The 19943-nt window shown below is 38.9% G+C and overlaps 2 protein-coding genes across 3 annotated transcripts; one reads left to right on the top strand and one right to left on the bottom strand.

Moving 5' to 3' along the window:
- Positions 1–198: 198 nt before the first annotated feature.
- LOC122641141 (immune-associated nucleotide-binding protein 10-like) lies at positions 199–6333 on the bottom strand. 2 transcript variants are annotated; one of them, XM_043834467.1, is made up of 6 exons: positions 6100–6333; positions 4811–4929; positions 4001–4483; positions 3654–3669; positions 670–1130; positions 199–586 (listed from the first exon to the last, which is right to left on the bottom strand). In XM_043834467.1, the coding sequence occupies exons 1-6, from the start codon at positions 6271–6273 to the stop codon at positions 229–231; spliced, it is 1611 nt and encodes a 536-aa protein (XP_043690402.1). In that variant the 5' UTR covers positions 6274–6333; the 3' UTR covers positions 199–228. The 2 variants fall into 2 exon arrangements, with proteins under 2 accessions (XP_043690402.1, XP_043690403.1); XM_043834468.1 differs by lacking the exons at positions 3654–3669; positions 4001–4483; positions 4811–4929; positions 6100–6333 and adding exons at positions 1264–1382; positions 1486–1948; positions 1991–2039 and having other exon boundaries at positions 670–1146.
- Positions 6334–12027: 5694 nt separating this feature from the next.
- Positions 12028–16408, top strand: LOC122639215 (non-specific phospholipase C6-like). Its single transcript, XM_043832036.1, has 4 exons — positions 12028–12693; positions 14757–15189; positions 15275–15451; positions 16104–16408. The coding sequence occupies exons 1-4, from the start codon at positions 12028–12030 to the stop codon at positions 16406–16408; spliced, it is 1581 nt and encodes a 526-aa protein (XP_043687971.1).
- The last annotated feature ends 3535 nt before the right edge of the window (positions 16409–19943 follow it).

Here is a 19943-nt window from a genome sequence, read left to right on the forward strand (position 1 = left end):
GATGCTTGGTCTCTCTGAAATAAAATACCTGAATCAAGATCTGAGCTTATTTTCAATATTATTTGTGTATCTACATTTTTGGGGAAGGAATGGTGGTGATGGTGTGCTCAGAATTCTGAATGTATCCTTATTAGCTTGTTTGAAGAAATAACTATGATTCTTTATTGCACATTGTTTTAATTTCCTATTTTCTCTTCGTATATCTATAAATATAAAGTGGCTTTAGATTCAGTTCTTTGGCCGAATTGTGACACCTTTGATTATGAGTCCGCTCTTCCGGTTCCCAAAGAGTGAGAATTGAATGTCTCCAGCCTTTTCAGGGGATGCCTGGAATTCCCCTACTTTAAGCTCTATCCATTCTCCTCTAGGTTTTGAAAGCAGGTGTTCTTCATGTTCCTGTGTTTTTCCATCTGGAAGTAGAAGTCGAAAGTGCACAGGAACTTCCCATCCGAATGCATTATCTTTCAACATCACTGTGAATGCAACCTCATACATGATTCCTGGTGAAAGTTTTGATGTATCAAACTTTCCATGCACATCAAGTGAACACACCTTTAAAAGTTCTGCTACCTCAACATATACATCCCTGTGAATCAAAATCAAGATCAGGTTTGAGTTAAAAAATAATAAAAAAAAAAGAGTTATACTTCCAAGGGATTGTCTTCTTACTTATTTTCTTTCCAACAAGACCAGCGCCAGTAACAGTTGTTGTCACCCCAAGCGATCAAAAGATCTCTTGCGATCAACGTAAAGCAATCATTGTTTAATTTCTCATCAATGCTTTTTCTTGGCTTGATTATGACACCTTTGATGACAAGCCCTTTCTTTGCCTGCCCACCAAATTCAAAGAGGGAGAACTGCAGGTCTCCGGCCTTCTCTGGTGATGTGCAGAATTCCCCAACCAGAATCTCAACCCATTGTCCTCTTGGTTTGGAAAGAAGCCACTCCTTACGTTCCTTTCTTTCTCCATCAGGGAGTACGAGTTGAAGGTTTACTGGAACTTCCCACCCATATATGGATTCTCTTAACATCACTACAAATGAAATCTCATACATTACTCTGGGTGTTAGGTTTGAAGTGTCAAAATTTCCACGCACTTCAAGCCACCAGACATTCAAAAGTTCAGCAACATCCACAAGTACATCGCTGCAAGCAGAAATTGATATAAGATTTCAAGTGAAACTTCTTTGCCTAATCAGGTTAAACTAGATGAACAACATGTAAAGATGTATGGTAACAAAACCTGAGTAAATCAGATCTTACCTTGTTGCTTGCCAATAAGGCCAGTGCCAGTATTGCTTGTCATCACTCCAAGTGATTGAAAGAGTTCTTGCAAACAACATGAAGCAATTATAACCTGATTTTGCTTCAACCCAGTACTTCTACAGGGGAGGAGGTGAAGAAAAAGAATTTTGATTAGTATCAACACTATAATGTTCATATGGCCTGCAAAAATAAGCCTGGGTTGGATTTGAACAAACTTACCTTTGTCTTTTGGTTTAAAAACAGTCCAGAGTGGAGACTATCATACAGCTTCTTCAGGGAGGTCTCATCAACTAGGGAGTCTGAAGATCTGATAATGGCGTGGTAGTTGTGAGGAAGTAGTTTCTGTTCTGGGGCTTTCTCAATTACTTCATAGTCACGAGCATGACAAAGTGAAATACTCTGATGAAGATCCTCTTTTTCGAACTCTGCTACTTTCGTCACATTGACATAGTCAAAGGGTAACTTCAGTTCTGGTGCCTCCACAAGAATTTCATGGACATGGCAGTCATGACCAAGCTGCTCGCTTGGCTCTTCAATGGCCTTGTTGAGGGACTCTTTATTTCCTAACTCCACCACTTTTGTGACAACATCACTACTGTTGTTAGGGATCTTCGGTTCTGGCCCCTCCACAGCAACTTCTTCATGGTCATCATGACCATGAGAAAGCATCATATCAGGCTCTTCATCGAGATGAAGATCAGCCCCATGCCCTGACCATGCTGAACCCATCCCTCCTTCCATTTTCCTCTTCACAGCAACTTCTTCATGGTCATCATGACCATGAGAAAGCAGCATATCAGGCTCATCAGCGAGATGAAGATCAGCCCCATTCCCTGACCATCCTGAACCCGTCCCTCCTTCCATTTTCCTCTTCACAGCAACTTCTTCATGGTCATAATGACCATGAGAAAGCAGCATATCAGGCTCTTCAGCGAGATGAAGATCAGCCCCATTCCCTGACCATCCTGAACCCATCCCTCCTTCCATTTTCGTCCTCTGGTAGCTTTGTCATTTATAACATGGAAGGTTTGGACTTCCATTATGAAGCCTGAAACTGTTGTAACCCTGAGTGTGCAAGTAAGAATATGATTCTGAAGTTTTTACTCCCATTTCTTATAAAGGTTCCAACCTTTTGATGAAGCTCAAGTAATATTGTGTCCTGGTTCTGACTCTTGTTTGTTAATGGAGTTGTGCTAAGGGTGGAATGTTAATTGATCTCCGAAAGTTAAATTGCGAATTGGAGAAAAGAATTTTTTTGGGTTGACCTTACTGGACTCAGAAGGCAACTCAAAATTCATGAACTGTGAATAGAGCAATTCACAGCTTGGTTGCTTGAAATAAGATACAACTACTTGATTCTCAGGAAAGAATCTGTACCCAGTTCACATACCTTAGGATGTTTGGGATTTCTCCTTCTCAGGGTAAAGATAAAGGCATCTTATTCCCTTCTTTTCCGTTTGGCTTTTACTCCTAACACCAACCGTAGGAACTGGAAAATGTAGTTCTTTATCTTAGCTAGCAAGCCAGATAGAATAGAATAGGGCACCTCCACTCTAATGGTCTTACTCTTACCCTCCCTCTTCAATCACTTTTCTTTCTTATATTGTGGAAGAGCTTTGTAAATTCATCACCACTTTGGCCCAAATTCATTCTTCTGATAGGTTTTCATTATTCTTTTAGAATCATAGTTATCAAGGCGTCTAGGCTTGGTCGCGTTGATTTTAGATCCTCTCCAATGCCTTGGATCGCCTAGATGCCATGACAACTATGATTAGAGTTGAATAGTGAAACAGGATTCAAGTAGCTGAATCTCTATACACTGATCCATTAACACTTTATTATATGATGCAAAGCCAACCTAATTGAAATTATTTGGAAATTAAAGCAAAAGAAATCTTTTACCCCCAATGAAAGTACTTATTTTTCATCATAAGCTAACTTTAACAAGTTACCATATGATTATTTATTACATTTCATATTATAGTGATTCTCCACCTTATTTAGATGCATAAACTTCTCTTTAGACTATTAACTTAGTTCTTTGGACGAATGACAACACTCTTGATAACAAGCCCTTTCTTCCACTGACCACCTTCAGTTTCAAAGAGGGAGAATTGTATTTCTCCACAATTTCCTGGGCATTTCTTGAACTCCCCTACTTTAAGCTCCATCCATTTCCCCTTAGGCTTGTTATGCAGGCATTCTTTACGTTCATGAATTTTTCCATCGGGGAGTACAAGTCGCAGATTCACCGGAACTTCCCATCCATGTGCAGGATCTTTCAGCATTACAGAAAATGCTACTTCATACATGATTCCTGGTGAGAGATTTGATATGTTGAACTTTCCTTTCACTTCAAGCCAGCACACATTTATAAGTTCAGCTACGTCGACAAGAATGTTACTGTGAACAAAGATAAACATTAGTAATAGAAGAAAAAGTTCATCACTGATCACAGAGAATGAGTTTCTTGCAGTGTAATTAAAAGCCAAAAACTCAACTCAAAAGTCCATTTAAATTGGATGTGATCTATGACATCAACTCCCCCATTTTAGGGACAAAAATCCGAGAAACCATACACTACTCGACCAATGTGGGACTAAAACTTCTTACATTCTTGGCCATTGAGCACACTCATTGCATCAAAATCACGTAGAATCAAGTGGACTCGATGAGTTTTAGAACAATGCTTGTAAGAGGTGGTGGAAGAAAATAAGATTTTACCAAATGTTACCTTGTTTCATTCAAACAGTACCAGTTCCAGTATTGCTGGTCATCGCCCCAAGTGATTGAAAGATCCTTTGAGATCACTGTAAAGTGTTTATTGCCTGGTTTCTCAGTATCACAGTTTCTCTTTGGTCGAATAATGGCACCCTTGATGACAAGCCCACTCTTCCAGTGCCCTCCCTTGGTTTCAAGGATAGAGAATTGCATGTCTCCATCCATATCTTGACATGTCCAAAACTCCCCTACCAGAACTTCAATCCATTGTCTCTTAGGCTTGGAATGCAAATTCACTTTATGTTCCTGCTTCTTTCCATTAGGGAGTATGAGTTCAAAGTTCACTGGAACATTCCATCCATTGGCACAATCTTTCAACATCACCACAAATGCAACCTCATACATGACTCCTGGTGAGAGATTTGATGTGTCAAGATTTCCGCGCACCTCAAGCCAACAGACGTTTATGAGTTCAGCTATGTCAACATGCACATTGCTGTGAATCAAAATTAAGAATAGAACAGAATGCTTAGTCCAGATATTGTTGTTAATAAGAACAGTATGCAGGAGAAATACCCTCTCTGGAAACAGGGGTAAGATCATGTTTGGCACGTTGGTCAAGTGCTCACTTGCTGAACGCTGAATCACAGACTCACAGGTTCAAGTCCTGGTGGAAACAGGGGTAAGGTTGCGTACATTTGACCCTCCCCAGACCCTGTTAAACGTGGGAGCCTTGTGCACTGGGTACGGCCTTGGTTTTTTTTTTAAGAACAGTATGCAGGAGAAATGGTGCAATATATATAGGGTAACTATTGCTAAGTACCTTGTTTCTTGCAAAGAATCCCATTTCCAGTAACTTTTGTCATCACCCCAAGTGATTGAAAGATCTCTTGCAAATAGCATGAAACAATTGTAGCCTGTTTTTGGATCAATCCAATACTTCTGCATAAAATTACAAAATAATTTTTTATAATTAAATACAAATACTGATTTGTAGCTTAAAACACTTAACATTTGAAGCCCATAGTTGAGTCTTAAAAGAATAAATTTTCTCATACTAAGAAGGCTATCCTACCAATGAGGCTTGTGGTTTGGGGACTTTGATTTGTACCCTATTGTTGTTGTGGCCAAAGAGGATCTATTCATTTGTAATCCTAGACTCAAGACAATCTTCAGCTCGGGCTATACTGCTGCACAATCAAAACTAGGGGTGTTGAACCCTAGCTTGAACCGGTGAGACCGGCCGAACTAACTGAAAAGGCTTAAATTGAGCTGAACCGATCGAATACAAAAACTCAGATCGAAACCGAACCCAAACTGTTCTAAACCAATTTTTTTAAAAAAAAAACTGATATCAACCTGAAAATCATTAAAAAAATAATATATAAATATTAAATATATATATTTATGGGCATGCCGCCAGGGTGCCAACATGTGTCTTCCTTTTTCCTCCCCCTTGAAAAAGATCCTCTTGCCCTCTTGTGTCTAGCCCTGGGATTGATGTATGCCTCTAGCTTACTGATAGCTGGTGTCCGGCATGCCCAACCTTCTCCGTATATATATATAGGGAAGTAGTTTTCTGTCCGGGAGTATGGCCTACGCCAGCACTCCCATGCATCTATCTCTCTCCTCCTCAAAACAAGGGGGCAGAAGTGTCTTTTCATATGAGGAGGAGAGAGATAGACTTATGAGAGTGCTGGTGTAGGCCACACTCTCGGACAGAGAACTTTCTCCCATGTATATATATATGGTAAACCAAATCCAACATTAAACTGATAAGAGAAAATAAAAAAAAATACCCAAGGGTCGATGTTCTGCTACACCCAGACACATGGGGGCGACATTTCCACCATTCAAGGGGATGAGGTGGTCATTTCACCCATCACCCCTCATGTGTCTGGGCGTAGCCTGCACCCCTAGCACAGAAAACATTTTCCCATAAAACAAATTCAAACCAGACTGAAACCGAATATTCACTTATTGGTTGGGTTTCGGATTCACCTATTCTCTCACCAAAACCGATTCAGCCCTAACAAAACCAGACCAAACCAACCGATTGACACCCCCAATAACAAAACTATCATCATATGGATTGGAATTGTACACACTTGCCTTTCTTTTATGGTCTAAGAACACTCCAGAGCTGAGATGCTCATACAGCTTCTCTGTAGGGATTCCACAGCCGGTTGATTCTGAGCGTTTCATGATAGCTCTGCAGTTATGGGGAAGCTTTGGATCTGGCCCCTGCACAGTAATTTCACATCCATTACCGTGAAAAGGTGGCATACTTGTTGCTTCAATGGATCAAAAACCTCCTATTTCAACAAAGCTAATAAATCTTGTAAATCTTTTGGTTTACACTCTTCCAATGTCCTAAGGTATTTATAGATGAACATTATTGTTGTTACTATAGGATTCTCATTCCAGGAGTTTCCAAAAGTTTTTCCACTTTCTTGTTAAGATTCTTTAGTGATGAGGCATCTATCTAAAACCTTGCTACTTTATTCTGTATTCTAATTATTTTGATGTAGTGATAGGTGTATGTGTTGTGTATATCTGCCATTCCACGGTTCCAAAAGTCGGTTAACCTTTTGGGGCTGGTGTGTGGTTTGTGTGGTTGCACTTCACTTTGTTGTTGTTTCATCAAAAGAAAAAGGGGTGGGTTTAGTCCCACATCGGGTGTGTGTGTGGTGTATGTGTTGTGTATATCCGTCATTCCATGGTTCCAAAAGTCGGTTAACCTTTTGGGGCTAGTGTGTGGTTTGTGTGGTTGCACTTCACTTTGTTGTTGTTTCATCAAAAGAAAAAGGGGTGGGTTTAGTCCCACATCTGGTGTGTGTGTGGTGTATGTGTTATGTATATCCGTCATTCCACGGTTCCAAAAGTCGGTTACCTTTTGGGGCTGGTGTGTGGTTTGTGTGGTTGCACTTCACTTTATTGTTGTTTCATCAAAAAAAAAAAAAAAAAAAAAAAAGGTAGAGATATACTATATATATTAGATTGCTCAAGGATATTCAGTCATGATTCAGATGGCCGGTGATAACTTTTTATCGCATCATTCTAATGATCAAGGGAGAAGGAACGCCAACTGGTGTTGTGCCTTGGCGTGTACCTATGCCCAGACACAGCTCAACACAAAAGAACCGGCACACCCCTAGTCCTTTCCGCCTTTCTTGGGGGGTACGCAGGTCTTTTTGCACTAGACTGTGTCTAGTGCAGGTACACCACGCGCTCAAAAACCAGTTAGGGTTTCTTTTCCCAATGATCAAAATATTGTATTCAATATTGGGCTCTGGGTATATTCTTTCTTGGGTCTTCCTAGATGTCACTATGCTTAGTGAAGTGTAACGTTTCACTATTTGTCATATGACAATACATTCGTTAATCCAAGTGATAGAAGATCCCACATACATTTCAATGGCGAAATTTTAGTCCAAAGTAAGTAAGGAGAGTTGCTCAAACTCTGATTCATCGTTTTAGTAAAATTATCAAAATGCAATCAAATGAAGATGGATATAAAATAAAAAATAAAAAATATCTTTTATAGTTTCAGCTACCAATGAAATGCTTGTCTGTCCTCTATTACGAAAAAATTACATGGACTAAACTAACCCATGTACTATCATATGGCAAATAGTGAAGTGTTATACTTCACTAGGTATAGTGACCGGGATAAGAACAATTGTTTTTTTTTTTTTTTTTTTTTCCCTTAGGTACAAAATTCCAATATCAGATTGTGATCAGGTAGTAAATTTGTTGACGAAAAATTTGTTTCCATTAGAATCAACAAATTTAGCCCTTAAGGTCCCTACCCATTCGGCTTGGCCCTCTTATTGCTGAGGTGGTCCTTAAATATCCTTGCTTGACCTTAAGAACCAGTCAATTTCTATGCTACATCTTTTTTATTTTTTTGGTTCAAATATTGGTGTTTGATATGATTTTCTAAGGCCTATTCCTTTGGCAATAGAATCCCTAAAAGTTTTAGAAATTGAAAAATAGTTTTTTGAGAGCTCATTCCATTTGTAAGCCTTTTTTTCATGACATACCATGCATGTGGTCATGGTTATAGTGCATGGTATCGGAATGGTTATCGGTCAACTTGAAAATCGATACGGTATCAGATTGGTATTATCAAGGATCAGCCATATCAGATAAATTCATCCCTGATTCTTCTTTAAAAATAGGTTTTTTGACTGATTTACCCCTTGTCTGTATTCGTACTGTATCACCAATACGATATTGACATGATATTGAGATCGACAAGGTGCAAAACTAGTACAGATCGCCTTGATACGGATCGGGCAATCCGATACCGATACTTAGAAGCATGCATGTGATACAAGCTTTTGAACCCATTTTATCTGTAAAATTTAACCCAAAGTAAACATAGGAAGTAGTTCAAAATCACAAAGATCGTTTTTTAATGTGCATTTCTTCATTTTGAAACTTTTGTTCTTTGAATAAACCTCTTTCTTTCTCATTTTGGGCTGACATTGCACCAGTGAGTTGGGCCTAGGAAATTGTACCATTGGGGTTGTACCGTGGTGTCTACCGATTAGGGCATAAGAGGAATGGTCTCTCCAATTCTGCCACTTCAGATCTCTCCCCTTCGCCCTGGCCATCCATTTGTTGGTGTCTTTGAGGATCTCTCACCTAAGAATCAATGAAGGAATTTTTATCAACTGCGGTTCCCTTGTTCGGTACAGTTCTCTAGTTCTCTAGTGCCTCTAATAAAGGGGGGTGTACTCCACTCGGGTAATATGTTCGATTAGGGGGTGGAATGGTCATTTCAAACCCCCTCCCCCCATGAGAGGAACCGCACAACCGGTGAGCAAACCTCAAGGGATAGAGGTCCTCAATCAAGTGGATGATTCTATGCCGCTTCTTGAAGAAAAAAAAATTTTCGCACAAAAAGTCTAAATGTTACTGTGCCTAATGATATTAAAATTTTGGGGCGATATTTTCTACCAGGGAACGCACAAGGACGCAGGTTACACCCTGACATACGGTGCAGGACGGAGCAGGAAGGGGTGGTCATTTTGGCAATTTAGCTCGTCTCTAGGGAGCCCAGTATGCCCAGGATGTTGTCAGCCGTTGGGCTGTGTCGCACACATCCTTAGGCGTGCGCCGAAATGTGTGCAGCACAGCTCAACCGCTGGATGCCCCCTGGTAATACCCTGGGCGCTGGACTCCCTGGAGACGATCATGGTCCTCATTTTGGTCATTCAGGGGGGTGAATCGATCATTTCACCCACCCCATGTGTGTGGGGGTATCCTACGCCCTCAATGCAGAGAACATTTTCCCATTTTTCCCTATAACTACTACCTTGAAAAGAAAAAACAAACCTTCATGACATTCAACGAATTAAGGGTAAGGAAAATGTTTTTTAGAGTATTCCTGGTCATTGACATACACCATATAGAATAAACCAAAATATCCATATGATGCCTTGCCTTCTCCGAAAAGTAACTAAACCCTCTTGAATCCAGATCATAGAAGGAGGAGATATTTTGGTTGCTTCTTTTAAATTTTTTTTTTTTTTAAAAACAAAACCCTAATATGGTCACACGTCTAACATGACCCACAGGAGGATGATATTCCCATCTTATATCTTCCAATTTGGCATTCTCAATGCATTAAAAAATAGGGAAATTTTGTGAAACACCCCCTGAAAATGGGTCGAAACTCGGATCACTCCCTAAAATTTGAAAATACTCAGATCACCCCCTAAATTAGAGCCCTATACTCAAATTAGACCCTACCGTTAGTTAACTGGTGAAGTTATCTAGTTAAATTTTTTTTAAATCCTAAACTACCCTTGAGAAGATTAAATTACTATTTTACCTTTAAATCTAAAAACCCAACATGTATTTTTTTTTCTTTAATTAAAATAAGGAATGGGAATATTCCCTCTCCTCTACAACCACCATTGCCCCAACAACCGCCGCCGCCACCACCACCACCACCATCTCCGCCACCATTACCGCCGTGCAGCCCCATCCCACATCATCCTCTTCTCGTGGAATCATCACTACCCCCTCCCCCTCTCTTTCTCCACCCTTTCCTCTCTGTTTTGCTGCTCTTCTTCTCCTCCTTCCTGTTGCCACCGCCACAGCCAAGATCGCAACCATGGCTGGGCTTAAGAACACCTGCAACTTCTTTTTTTTGGTCAAACACCTGCAACTCAATCTCAAGGAGTTTACCGGAGGGAAAAAACAGAAAGAAGAGCTGAAATCATCCATTGCTATTAGATTTACACATTTCTTTTTTTTTAATAAAGATTTTTTTTTCTTTAATTAAAATTGGAAAATCCATGTAGCCAAGGAAATATAGGTTCAGGCAAAGAGGAAGAAGAGTTCAAAAGAGCCCTTTTCTTTTTCTTAATAGGTTTTTCATACTGAGCAGTATTTGATTGTCATCCTTTTCCTTTTGCTTCGGATCGGAGGGGAGGGCTTGGTCTCTCGTTTAATCTATTCGACGAACGAAATCTCAGTTTCTTTCGACTGTTAAGGAGTTCACTTACTGAATCTTAAGGTGTTATGCTTTTCCCCTAGTGCTGAGGGTGGGGTTTCTCTTCTTGGTTAGGGTCTCCTCTCCAGTTTTTGCTGGGTCTGCGATTAACAAAGGCTCGATTTCCTCGAGAGTGAGGCTGCCCTCCCGTGAGGGGAAGCGTGCTCCATCTTCAAATCTGTAGTAGGTTTCCGCTTCTGTGATCAAGGTTTGATGGTGTGTGTTTCGTTCTTTGGCGATCATTCTTTTGCAGGTTTGAGGTTTTTTTTTTCCCTTTAATTTGAGGTCGGTTTTTGGCATTTTTGTGATGACGTTTTAATTTCCTTATATGTCTGAGTCAGTTTTTTTTGTTGCATTTCTGGGATTGAAATTAATAGAAGTTGTACAAAATTCTGATTTTATGGCTTTCGGCACCCCATATGTGTTAGATCTGATCGAATTGATCTGTTTTCAGTTGTTTTTTCATTGGAGTTGAGCTTTGATGGCTCATTGGAGTTGAGCAAATTAAAGCAGAGGTGGAGGTGGCGTACTAGGGCAAAGCAGAGGCGGCGGTGGCAGAGTTGCAAGGAAAGGGGTGGGGTATTTTAGGTTGAAGATGAAGGAAGGATAATATTGTAAATTTATTCTAATGATTTAGTACAAGGGTAAAATAGTCCTTTTACACCAATAACTAACAACATACTAACACCATTAGTATAGAGGGGGTGATCTGAGTATTTTCAAATTTCAAGGGGTGTTTCATAAATTTTCCTAAAAAATATCAAAAAGGATAAATTACATGTCACCCCCTAGTTTTCAAACGAAACTCAGATCACCCCCTGATTTTTGAAAAAACTCAAATCACCCCCTGGTTTAGACCCCAATATGAGAAATTAGTCTTTACCGTTAGTTTTGTGCTATTAAGTGATGATGTCAGCTGGTAAATAAATTCAAATCTTTAAACTACCATTGACTAATGTTGAAGATGAAGGAAGTGTAGTGTTATAAATTTAATTCTAATGTTTTAGTACAAGGGTAATATAATCCTTTCACACCAATAACTAACAGCAGACTAACACCGTTACTGTAGAGGGGGTTTTCATAAAATAAAAAAACTGTAAAAGGGGCGATCTGAGTTTCATTTGAAAACCAGGAGATGATGTGTAATTTACCCTAAAAAGGGAAAATGGCATGTTTCATGGGCAAATACTGATTGATAGAGCTTGTTTTGTACTCTAATTCATTACCTAGTTTCCAGTAGACCCTTCTGAATTGGGCATTTTTCTTCTCCAAATCAAATTCCATTTCATGTGAAAAAACTTAAAACACCATGAAAAAGCCATTGTTAACAAGTTGGTGCATGGCTAGTGCTCCCTCTTGATAATAAGCTTGCATTTCCATAAACCCTTTTGAGTTCTGCAACTGTAACCAAAATCAGATTTCAGATACCCATTTCTTCCTATCTTAAAAATCTTCATTGAACACCATATATATGAGAGCCGCAAGCTCAATTCATTATTCCTAAACTCCCTCTCTCTCTCAGGAAAACTATGGAGCACTTCAAAACCAAACCATCTAAATTCCTTTCTACTTTCTTCATTTTCCTCATCTTATCCTCTGTTCTGTTTCAATCCACATTTTCTGCTTTTTCTACTCAACAACCCATTAAAACCATTGTAGTTCTTATGATGGAGAACAGATCTTTTGATCACATGATAGGTTGGATGCAGAAATCAGTTAATCCTTTGATCAATGGTGTTAATGGCACACAATGCAATCCTGTTTCTACTAAATCACCACAATCTCAATTAGTTTGTGTCACCGACGATGCCGAATACGTCGATCCGAATCCCGGTCACTCTTACCAGGAAATTAGAGATCAAGTCTTCGGTATCAATGGCAGCCAAACTCCTTCCATGACTGGATTTGTTGAACAAGCTTTATCTATGTCCACTGAAATGTCAGAAACTGTCATGAAAGGATTCCATCCCAACTCTGTTCCAGTTTACGCCTCCTTGGTTAGTGAATTTGCTGTCTATGATCGATGGTTTGCTTCTATTCCTGCATCAACTCAACCAAATAGGCTTTTCACTTTCTCAGCCACCTCTTATGGAACAATAGGTGCAGACAAGTTTCAGATATTTAAAGGATATCCACAGAAAACCATCTTTGATTCTCTTCATGAAGATGGAGTTGATTTTGGTATCTACTTCCAGGTAAGGATGTCAAAACCATATTGAAATCTTTTATCAAAAATCAAACCGAGTCATTTACATTGAACTATGTAATCGTTTAATAAATGATTCGATTTAGATTTAAAAAATAGATTGTTTGGTTAAAAGGTTGGGTTCTGATTTGAAAAATGAAATCATTTAAATCAATTAAATTTTGATCTTGCGCCTCGGCGTAGGAGTCGTGCACCACACGCCACCAGGTAGCATTCTTTTCTCCGACCATATATTAAATAAGGGCAAAAGATCATTGTCTGGTTGTGGTCCGTGCACTAATGCATGATCCAATGAGAGAGCGTGTGTAGAGGCATTATATAAATATGATTTTTTTTTCATGGGGGCTAGGTAAATTTGCACGCTCCTATGTCTCAGCACAGGAGCAATACAACCAGGCAGCATTCTTTTTCCCATTACATAAATAACACCTTCCTGAATCTTTAACATCCCCGTGACTAGGGCTGCACGTTTGGCCCTGTCGGCCCAAACCCGCCCTGAGCCCGAACAGGGCCTGGGCTAAGATTTCTGGACCTGAGGGCTGGTTAGGGCTAGAAATTCCAAGCCCTGAGTCAGGGCCAGGTCGGGTCAGGGTTGAGACCTCGGGTCAGCTCGACCCTAATTTTGGCCCTGAAGAAATTTCTTTATTTATTAAAAAATAGTAATTATTATTAATATATCAAATGTTTAGCGTATTTGGTAGTTTGTGTTGTGAAAAACTTCATTGCTACCCAAAGGTCTTGGGTTCAACGCTCCTCTCTCACATCTTTCATAGTCTTGTTATTTTCATTTAATTATTGCAGGGCCAGGGCCAATCAGGGTGAGCTTGGGTTGTGCTTGACCCGCCCTGTGAGAGAGGAGCCTTGAACCCAAGCACAGGAGCAATACAACCAGCAAAGATTCTTTTTCCCATTACATAAATAACACCTTCTCGAATCTTTAACATCCCCGTGACTAGGGCTGCACGTTTGGCCCGAGTCGTGGAAGTCGGTCGGGGTTGAGACCTCGGGTCAGCTCGCCCTAATTTTGGCCCTCAAGAAATTTCTTTATTTATTAAAAATAGTAATTATTATTAATATATCAAATGTTTAGCGTATTTGGTAGTTTGTGTTGTGAAAAACTTCATCTACCCAAAGGTCTTGAGTTCAACGCTCCTCTCTCACATCTTTCATAGTCTTGTTATTTTCATTTAATTATTGCAGGGCCAATCAGGGTGAGCTTGGGTTGTGCTTGACCCGCCCTGTGAGAGAGGAGCCTTGAACCCAAGACCTTTTGGTAGTAATGTAATTTTTCACAACATAAACTACCAAATGTGCTAAACACTTGATATATTAATAATAGCTCCTATTTTTTAATAAATAAAGAAATTTCTTCAGTCCAAAATCAGGATCGAATGACCCGAGGTCTCAACCTGACCTTGGCTCGACTCGGGCCGAGAAATCTTAACCCACCCTGAGGCCGTAAATCTTCGGGCGTGAGTTCGGGCCGACAGGGCCAAACTTGCACCCTACCTACCCGTGACCCTATCTCTACATTGATGAAATTGCTTATATTTTTTTTTTAAATAATCATTTAAATTTAAAAAGAATCATGAATGAGTTATATTTATATTAAATAATTGCCTATATCTTTATCTATGAGATTATGTTAAGAGAAAGAGAATGCTACCCGGTCACGCAGTGTACACCGCCCATACGCCCTAACACAAGGATGCGTGAAATGACCATCATACACCCCCTGAACCCTAGGAATGACTAGGGGTGTGGCGATCATTTCGTGCGTCCTATGTCAAGGTGTAGGGATGGCAGAGACTGTTTATATGAAATAATTGCTTCTTTGTTTTTTGTATTCGGGAATTGGATTTTGGGTGCTATGCCATTTTCTATGAAATTGTTTAGGAATCGTATGCCCGTTTATCAAACGGTTTGATTTTGGCTCGTTACATGGAACTGCTTAATAAATGGTTCAGTTTTGATTTCTATATTTGATACTATGAACTGAACCAAATTGTATCATTTAACCAAAATCGCACCGTTTAAAACCCTTACTTCCAGGCCATTCCCACGACACTTGTCTATCGAAATCTGCGAAAACTACGATACATACCCAAGTTCCATCAATTTGATCTCACATTCAAGAGACATGCCAGACAAGGGATATTGCCTAACTTTACAGTGATTGAACCGAGGTATTTCGACCTCCTAGATTTACCAGCAAACGATGATCACCCTTCTCATGATGTTGCAAATGGGCAAAAGTTTGTGAAGGAAGTCTATGAGGCATTAAGATCAAGTCCTCAATGGAATCAAACTCTTCTTGTGATTACTTATGATGAACATGGTGGGTTCTTTGATCATGTTCCAACTCCTGTGAATGTGCCAAACCCTGATGGAAAAACTGGTCTTGCTCCTTACCACTTCAAGTTTGATAGATTGGGAGTTCGAGTACCCACAATTATGGTCTCACCATGGATCAAAAAAGGAACTGGTTGGTAATCTTACATTTCAAACTATATAGTTTCTTGTTCTTCTAAATTCCTCTTTACATATTCTGAAATTCTGATAATTTGCAGTGGTGAGTAGAGCAAATGGACCTACGCCGAGCTCGGAGTTTGAGCATTCCTCCATACCTGCAACTGTAAAGAAGATTTTCAACCTTTCATCTGATTTCTTGACTCAGAGAGATGCTTGGGCAGGGACATTTGAGGAGGTTGTGGGAGAACTAAGCTCACCTAGAACTGATTGTCCAGGTATAGTCTCATGCTCCCTTTAATTTGTTTTGTATTTAGTTGTTTAGGTCTAAGCTATCAAATTTGGTAGCCCTTGGGTAATAGAACTAGGAGGAAATAACAATAACAAATTTTTTTTGGTAACAACACATCCCAGTTTCAAATAATTATATATGGAAAAAAAGGACTCTGTCCGGGAATGTAGTATCTGCACTAGACGCAGGATGCAACGAAATGAAAACCCTGGCTCCCACAAAAGATGGAAATGCCGTTACCATTGATGCTTTTGCACATGCTTCCATTGGCCCCCATGTTGGAGCAGGAACCACGCTTTCGGGCAGAAAACTCTTCCCCATAATATAGTTAATTATGGGATTGAGTTCTCTGTCCAATAGCATAGCATATGCTAGCACTACCTTAGTATATCTCTCTACACCCATAAACTAGACTTTTTTAATGGAATTTTTTTGTCCTTCCCGTTTTAACTAACCATGCGCCTTTGGCCGAGTGCAATTTTCCTCTCATATTTGGGGTTTTTTTTTTATTTTATCTCTCTTGTTCTGACCATGTGGATCCTATGTGAATGATACCTTTTACGGGACCACCATTGATGTGGCATGCTTCGATCAGATGACTGAATCTGATAAGATTAACAATTGTGGTCTTTTTACAGAGGTGCTACCAGAGGTGACTCCATTAAGGAATACAAGTTCTGAAATTGAAGGCAGAAGTCTATCGGAGTTTCAACAAGAAGTGGTGCATTTAGCTGTTAGTCTCAATGGTGATCACACCTCGGGCAGTTTCAATGAGGAGATAATCGAGAAGATGACTGTGAGAGAAGGTCATGAATATGTCAACAATGTTGTGTCCAATTTCATAAGGGCTAGCCAAGAAGCTATCAAGTTGGATGCACCTGAGTCTGCCATAGTTGACATGATGTCCTTTACCACCACAACAGAATCGATGTTTGACCCTTGAAAGGTTTTTTTTTGTTCTTTTTTTTTTTTTTGGTTAGAATGTCAAATTATATTAAAAGAAAAAAAAAGAATTACATAGGAAGAAAGGAGGGTATATCCTGTCTATAATTACAAAAAAGAATGGATGTAAGATCCCACCTTCGGCAATGTCATCAGCAGGAAACTTAACCCCAAAAATTAGCGAAATCTATATCTAGGTCTACTAGATGGATCCAATAATAAATCTTCCTTAACATGAAGAGGAAGATCCAAGTTTGAAGAAGTGATTGAAGATTTTGCAATTGTCTTTGCTAGAAAATGCTATATAATTTGTTTCCCTGAAGTAGTAGCTGATCTTCCAATTTATGGTAGTGAGAAAAGGTTTGATGTAATTCCAATCTTGTTGAACATACCATGGTAATAGTCCTTTTTGTAAAGTTATATATATTACCCCTGAAGATGAATCACATTCAATCCATAGTCTATCAACATTTAGTTCTTTAGCTTTGAATAAACCTTGGATAATACTATATATTTCGGCTTGATAGTTTGAGGAATTACGAAAGAATATGATATAGGAAGCAACGACTTGACCCATGTGATCTCTGAAAACTCCTCCAATTCAACGCCTGCCCGTCCAGGGTTTCCCAAAGAACAACCATCTACATTGAACACCATTATAAAATCTAAAACTTTGCTTTTGAAGTAATGGAAAATGGAAACATCCAGCCCCGAAGCTTCAGCCATTGTAGATGAGTTGATTCATCCGTCATTCCAAAATCTGATTTTTTTAGCTATTACCCACTATCCACCTTTCGTGCTGAGACGTAAAATGTCATACTTTTCGAATGCAATGCAGGGCCATATCAAAGTGCTCTGATAGTATTTTTTTTTTATTGTTCTTTCTTTGTTGAGAAATCTTGATTTAAAAAATTAGTTAATGGAGAATTTTCAGATTTGATCTGCCAACATAGTTTGCGAAGAAAAGTTTTATTGACGTCTCTTAGTCTCCGAATTCCAAGACATCCTTCTTCTTTTGGTTCGCACATCATATCTCAAATAAAATTTCATATCCGCTTCTCGATTTCGTTAATTAAAGAAGATGATCACAAATATACGTAGCAGTTGTGAACGAGAATACTAGAGATAATAGATTTGCTAAGCTCTACTCTTCTTGACTTTGCCTTCAAAAATTTTCACTCCAAGATAACGAGTTGGAAATCTACAAATTGGAATTCCAAAGGTTTCCGATGTTTAACATCTTCTTGAAGATGAGATGTTACCCAAGAAAAATTACTCTTTTCTAGGTTAATGTGCTGCCCGGAGTATTCTTGGTATATTTTGTAAGAAAATTCTTGAGATTTCATACATACCTGTTTGAGCCATTCATGAAAATGAAAGAGTCTTCATCAAATAAAAGATGCATCGGGACAGGGGTACCTCTGGGGCCTTGAAGTGGACTGGTTTTTTTCATTAACAATTAAAAATTGTTTTACTCTGCAAAGCACCTGTTCTAAGGCACTTCATCTCACTTTTCTTCTTTTTTTTTTTTGATTCATTCCCTACTGTATGTACTAACTTTTATTGAAGGATTCCACAATTTTTTTTTGTTTCTTTTAGTTATCTATCCCCTCCCCCAACAAAAAAAAAAATCCTTATTGATTAATCATAATATGGGAAAAAGAGCGTTCACTGGTCATGTGGTTCTTGAGTCCAGACACAGGAGTACACGAAAAGACCATTCAACTCCTAGTAAAATAGAAAATTCCAACCAAACTAATACCTCTATGTGCACTCTCATTGGCCTCGCACTGGTACAAAGGCTACACAACTAGTTAGCCACAGGAGCACACGAAAAGACACAGAAACTTAACTAATATATTAAACAAAAGAAAATCTAAATACATATACATTAAGCAATTGAAAGTCTCAAACATAAAATAATACATCTAAGCTATAGACAGTTGACCCCCAATAACCTAAACTATAATCCTCTCACATCGACCTATAAAGCATTTCAGAAAGCTAATTCTAGAATTCAATTATGGTTATGATGAAAGACAAAACGATCATCATATAACATAATCTACAATCATTGTATTCATTTTTCAGCAAAATTTACGATAAAATTGACTTTCAGAGGAAGTGTGTGCACCGGAAGTGAAGTTGCTTCATTCCCTATTAGGATAGTGTGTGCACCGGAAGGCAACAATAAACAGGTAAGCATATATATAGGTCAATTATAAATTATTGGTCAAGTGCTCAGTTGCTGAATGCTTGGTCACGATTTCAAGTCCTGAAAACAGTTTCTTTGGAAACAAATGTAAGGCTGCGTACATTTGACCCTCCCCAGACCCTGTTAAACACGGGAGTCTTGTGCACTGGGTACAGCCTTTATAAATTATTGATTCCATAACACATTTTGAAAATTATGATTTTAATGGTAGTGATTTACTTGCTAATGTGATTTATTTTTGAAGTGTTCATTGAAACCAAGAGAGAACATTGGTTTTTTTTTCTTAATTTCCTGCCTAATTTTGAACATTTTGTTAGCTTAGAATAAACAAGCTAGGTCCTCTTGATTTTAGATTCTTAAAACAGTTATGGAAGTCTAGAATTAAAGACTGGTTTGCGCAAAATGGCTAATCCATTTGCTTGAATTGAACCAAAAACTATATTTGGAAATTGACGCAGTTGTGCTGAGGAACATAGTGCAAGCCCAATTAAACAGATTTATATGAACATATATCAAGCCTGAACGTTAAGCCCAACTCATACTTAATTGTGCTACTAGACTTAAATGCATTTATAAGTATCCTTAGCCCCAAAAAAATGGAGAATTTAAAAACAGATTATCACTATATTCTCGTAGGTATCACCAACAGGTGCCAACCAAGATTATTGGCATTGTGATAAAACCTGATCTTAACTAGGTGTGTCAACGGGCCGGTCTGGGTGGGGTTTACCCTAAACCCTAGCCCAACCCTAGCCCAACCCTAGGAGCCTTAACCTAAACCCAAGCCCAGCCGGCTTTGGAGGGAATTCAGTCGTTCGTGCTAAGGAAAACGGATGCCGATTTTAGACAATCTTGATTCCTAGTCCTGTAGTCTTAATCTTTTTTGCCATTCACTTTCATTGTCTTTTACATAATTTTTCTCCTCTATTTGTTCTCTTCTTTTACATGTATACATCAAGATTCTTAACATGTTTGTTTTTTTTGTTGGTAAACATTCTTAACATGTTACATCTGTTGCAGTTCTGTTTATTATTTACGTTTTTTATTTGGGTAGCTTTTGTCACTATGTTATTATGCCTTTAATCTGTTTCCATTGATCTTTTGATCAGAAAAATGTTGGCAACAGAAATTCTCCGGGGATTGCAGGACCACCCTCGTGTCCTAGAATATAAAGAAAACCCAATGTTTGTTTGACAATGTGTGACCAGCTCATCTATGGTCATTCCCAACACACTAGGGAGATAGTGAGATTGTCAACGTACAGTTGTAATGAATATGTTAATGTTGTATCGAACATCAAAGCCGGATCTCTGTATTATCA

This window comes from Telopea speciosissima, chromosome 9, assembly GCF_018873765.1.
Source record: "Telopea speciosissima isolate NSW1024214 ecotype Mountain lineage chromosome 9, Tspe_v1, whole genome shotgun sequence".
NCBI classification, from domain to species: domain Eukaryota; kingdom Viridiplantae; phylum Streptophyta; class Magnoliopsida; order Proteales; family Proteaceae; genus Telopea; species Telopea speciosissima.

Coding starts and splice junctions, on each gene's coding strand:
- LOC122639215 (XM_043832036.1), top strand. CDS start 12,028: ATGGAGCACTTCAAAACCAAACCATCTAAATTCCTTTCTACTTTCTTC. Junction 12,694..14,756: donor ATTTTGGTATCTACTTCCAG/GTAAGGATGTCA, acceptor CCTTACTTCCAG/GCCATTCCCACGACACTTGT. Junction 15,452..16,103: donor ACCTAGAACTGATTGTCCAG/GTATAGTCTCAT, acceptor GTCTTTTTACAG/AGGTGCTACCAGAGGTGACT.
- LOC122641141 (XM_043834467.1), bottom strand. CDS start 6,273: ATGCCACCTTTTCACGGTAATGGATGTGAAATTACTGTGCAGGGGCCA. Junction 4,930..6,099: donor TCTTAGACCATAAAAGAAAG/GCAAGTGTGTAC, acceptor AATTTTATGCAG/AAGTATTGGATTGATCCAAA. Junction 4,484..4,810: donor GATTCTTTGCAAGAAACAAG/GTACTTAGCAAT, acceptor TTTGATTCACAG/CAATGTGCATGTTGACATAG.